At 57.3% G+C, this 2571-nt stretch overlaps 1 protein-coding gene across 1 annotated transcript in view; it reads right to left on the bottom strand.

Moving 5' to 3' along the window:
• Positions 1–615: 615 nt before the first annotated feature.
• TCL1A (T-cell leukemia/lymphoma 1A) overlaps positions 616–2571 on the bottom strand; it is a 5183-nt gene continuing 3227 nt past the window's right edge. Inside the window, exons 2-4 of the mRNA XM_010851431.1 lie at positions 2304–2474; positions 1857–1917; positions 616–1362 (exon numbers count right to left, since the gene is read on the bottom strand). Of these exons, the coding sequence (XP_010849733.1) occupies positions 1861–1917; positions 2304–2474 (228 nt within the window). The 3' untranslated portion in view covers positions 616–1362; positions 1857–1860. The remainder of the gene's footprint in view (positions 1363–1856; positions 1918–2303; positions 2475–2571) is intronic.

Below are 2571 nucleotides of genomic sequence, written 5' to 3'. Positions count from 1 at the left end.
TCTGTGATGAAGAGCTAGGGACTAGGATTACACCAAGTGGAGAGGAGCAGTATTCCTTTGACTGGAAGGCATTCCGTTGTGATGCCTGAGGTCCTGTTTACCTGCTCAGAAGGTAAAGGAGGGGCAGCGAATCTTGAGGAGGAATCAGGAGGCTTCTGGGGGATGGGCTGTGACTTGGGGCTTGGGAGGAAGGGAAAAACTCTGGCTGGCTGGCTGGCTGGGGACAGTGTCAGGCAGGCGGGGGCTCAGGCTGGGATTGGAACTACCCAGGGAAGGACAGGAGACAGAGCTGGCTGGGCCAGGAAGGGAGGAGAATGGGGCGGGTGTGTGTGTGTGTGTGTCCTGAATACCAGGAGCTGCTGACTGTGACTTTTTGAGGTCACTTACTCCAGTGGTTCTCAAAACTATACCTCTAAGAACACTGGGCTTTTGAGCACTTGGATTATATGAAAATAAATTCCAGCCTTATCTCCAAAGTAAAAACTATATATATACATAGAGTAAATTCATCAGTATTCTTTCCCTTTCAAATATTCTTACTTGGTGACTGTTCCTGCTTCTCTCCACTAGAACCAAGGTCAAGGATAGAAGCTGGTCCAGCAAAAAGTTAGATGAATTGTCTTACATTTAATCAGTCAACATTACAAAGTGTTTATGCTACATACAACTTCATAACATCCGGGTCTGAGGGCATCTGTAAAACAGGGGGACCTCCAACCTCTCTTTCCACAGGTGGGCAATCAGAGGGCCAGTCCACTGCGCTGGCCTGCCGGGCCTCCTGCCATGTCCCGGGCTGAGCGCCTCTGAACCACAAGCTTCGCAGTCCTGAGCACTGACCCAAGGCCCTCCCAGGCCGTCCTGTGAACCGCACCTAGGCTGCTCGGGCAGGGGGCGGGGCTTTCGGAGGCGTGGGCGGGGCTTTCGGATGAGCGGTCCTGTACAGGCAGGGACCACCGGAGACAGCTGGTTCAGGGGCTCAGAGACCAAGCGTAGGCAAGCCAGCCCCATTCCCTGAGGCCAGAAGGATACAGAGGGGGAAGGACAGAGCGGGAAGCAGCCCAGGGTGTGCAGGACGTGACACTGTTTGCTGTGAGGGACGGAACAGAGAGAGAGGCTGAGACCATCAGGCAGCTGAGAAGACCAGAGGCACAGGTAGAGCCGGGGCACGTGGACCCCGAAGCTGTGCCCACCCAGCCTATCCCGCAGGCAGGGCCGGTCGGGGGAATTCATCCTTTGTGTGTCTGTCCGACCCGGGTGTGGTGGAGCAGATCACACATGGTTGGTAGGTACAGGAAGGTGAACCGAAGCACAAACATCCCCCTGGCAGGCTCAGGGCTTGGGAGGAGATGGGAGCTGCGGGACCTGGGACAATAGAGAACAAGGTCAAGGGCAAAGGGATGGAAGGGGTGGAGTGCAGGGTCGGGGGTTGTGGAGAGGCTGGGGTCTGGATAGGGGAGCTAGGGGGTCAGTGCTGGTCCCCAGAGCCCAGGCCTTATCCCCAAGTCAGTGGCTTGGCGTGAGAAGACCTGGATCGGAAACTTGACTCTGTGATCTCGACCAGTCATCGTTATGTCTCAACCCCCCTGCCCCATTTTATGACCTACAAAGTTAAATACTATCCAGGTCTGGTGATGTGATGGTCAAAGGATTATGCCCACGCCTATGAAGCACCGTGCAGCTATGCGCCCCTAATATTAAGGACTTGATTGGCTCCTGAGGTGTTAAAGGAGAGCGAGCGTGGGTCCCAGCCCCAGGGATGACTGGAGGTCAGCGCAGTTGGGGATGGGGGTCAGCACAGCCTCCACGGCGGGGAGGAGGGGCGTCCCCTTTTCCTGACCTGGTCCTAGGGTGCTCACCTCATCACTCATCCTCTGGGTCCGGCATCTGCTCCAGGAGCATGTCCTCGGTGCCGCCGATCTGTGAGAGGGGGAAGTGGAGGCCAGAGCCCGGGATCTTCCGTCCCCTCCCACTCCGGGCCCTGGGATTGGGGTAGCAGCTGGGAACCTGTGTGTGGGGGGGACCCCAGGGGCCCCTTGTCCCCCCAGCCTGCAGCATTGGACTGCCCACTAGAGAGGCACCTGCCACCAAGGGGGCTTCTGTTGGAGACCCCTGAGGGTGGCTGGTCATTCCCTTTTAATGTCTCACCAATCCAGTCCTAAAAATACCTGCCATTGTAAAGTCCCTCTTTTTTTTTTTTTGTCACAAGTGGAGGGAACAGATAGACTGCAGGGGCCAGACATGGGGGTGGGGGAGTGGGGCCAGCCACGACCACCTTATGGGTCCCCGGAGAAGCCCACACTTGCCTCGATATGGTACACTATGCGCCAGAAACTGGAGTCTGAGGCTCGGTACCTCCTCCCGGGGTAGAGCTGCCACATGACGGGCAGCAGGTACGGGCCCAGCTGGCTGGGGGACACAGGATCCCCCAGGGGCACGTCTTCCTGACGCATGAGGACTTGGAGGCTACCTTCTATCTGAAGAGAAGAGAAGGCCGGGGCACACCCTCAGGACACAATACCCACGGGCCGTCTGGCCACCCGCCCAGCCTGCAGCTGAGATGCTGATGGTCAC

This window comes from Bison bison, unplaced genomic scaffold (assembly GCF_000754665.1).
Source record: "Bison bison bison isolate TAMUID 2011002044 unplaced genomic scaffold, Bison_UMD1.0 scf7180017864302, whole genome shotgun sequence".
Classification (NCBI taxonomy): Eukaryota; Metazoa; Chordata; class Mammalia; order Artiodactyla; family Bovidae; genus Bison; species Bison bison.
Note: the sequence above shows the minus strand (reverse complement) of the source record. Positions and strands in the feature narration are given on the sequence as shown.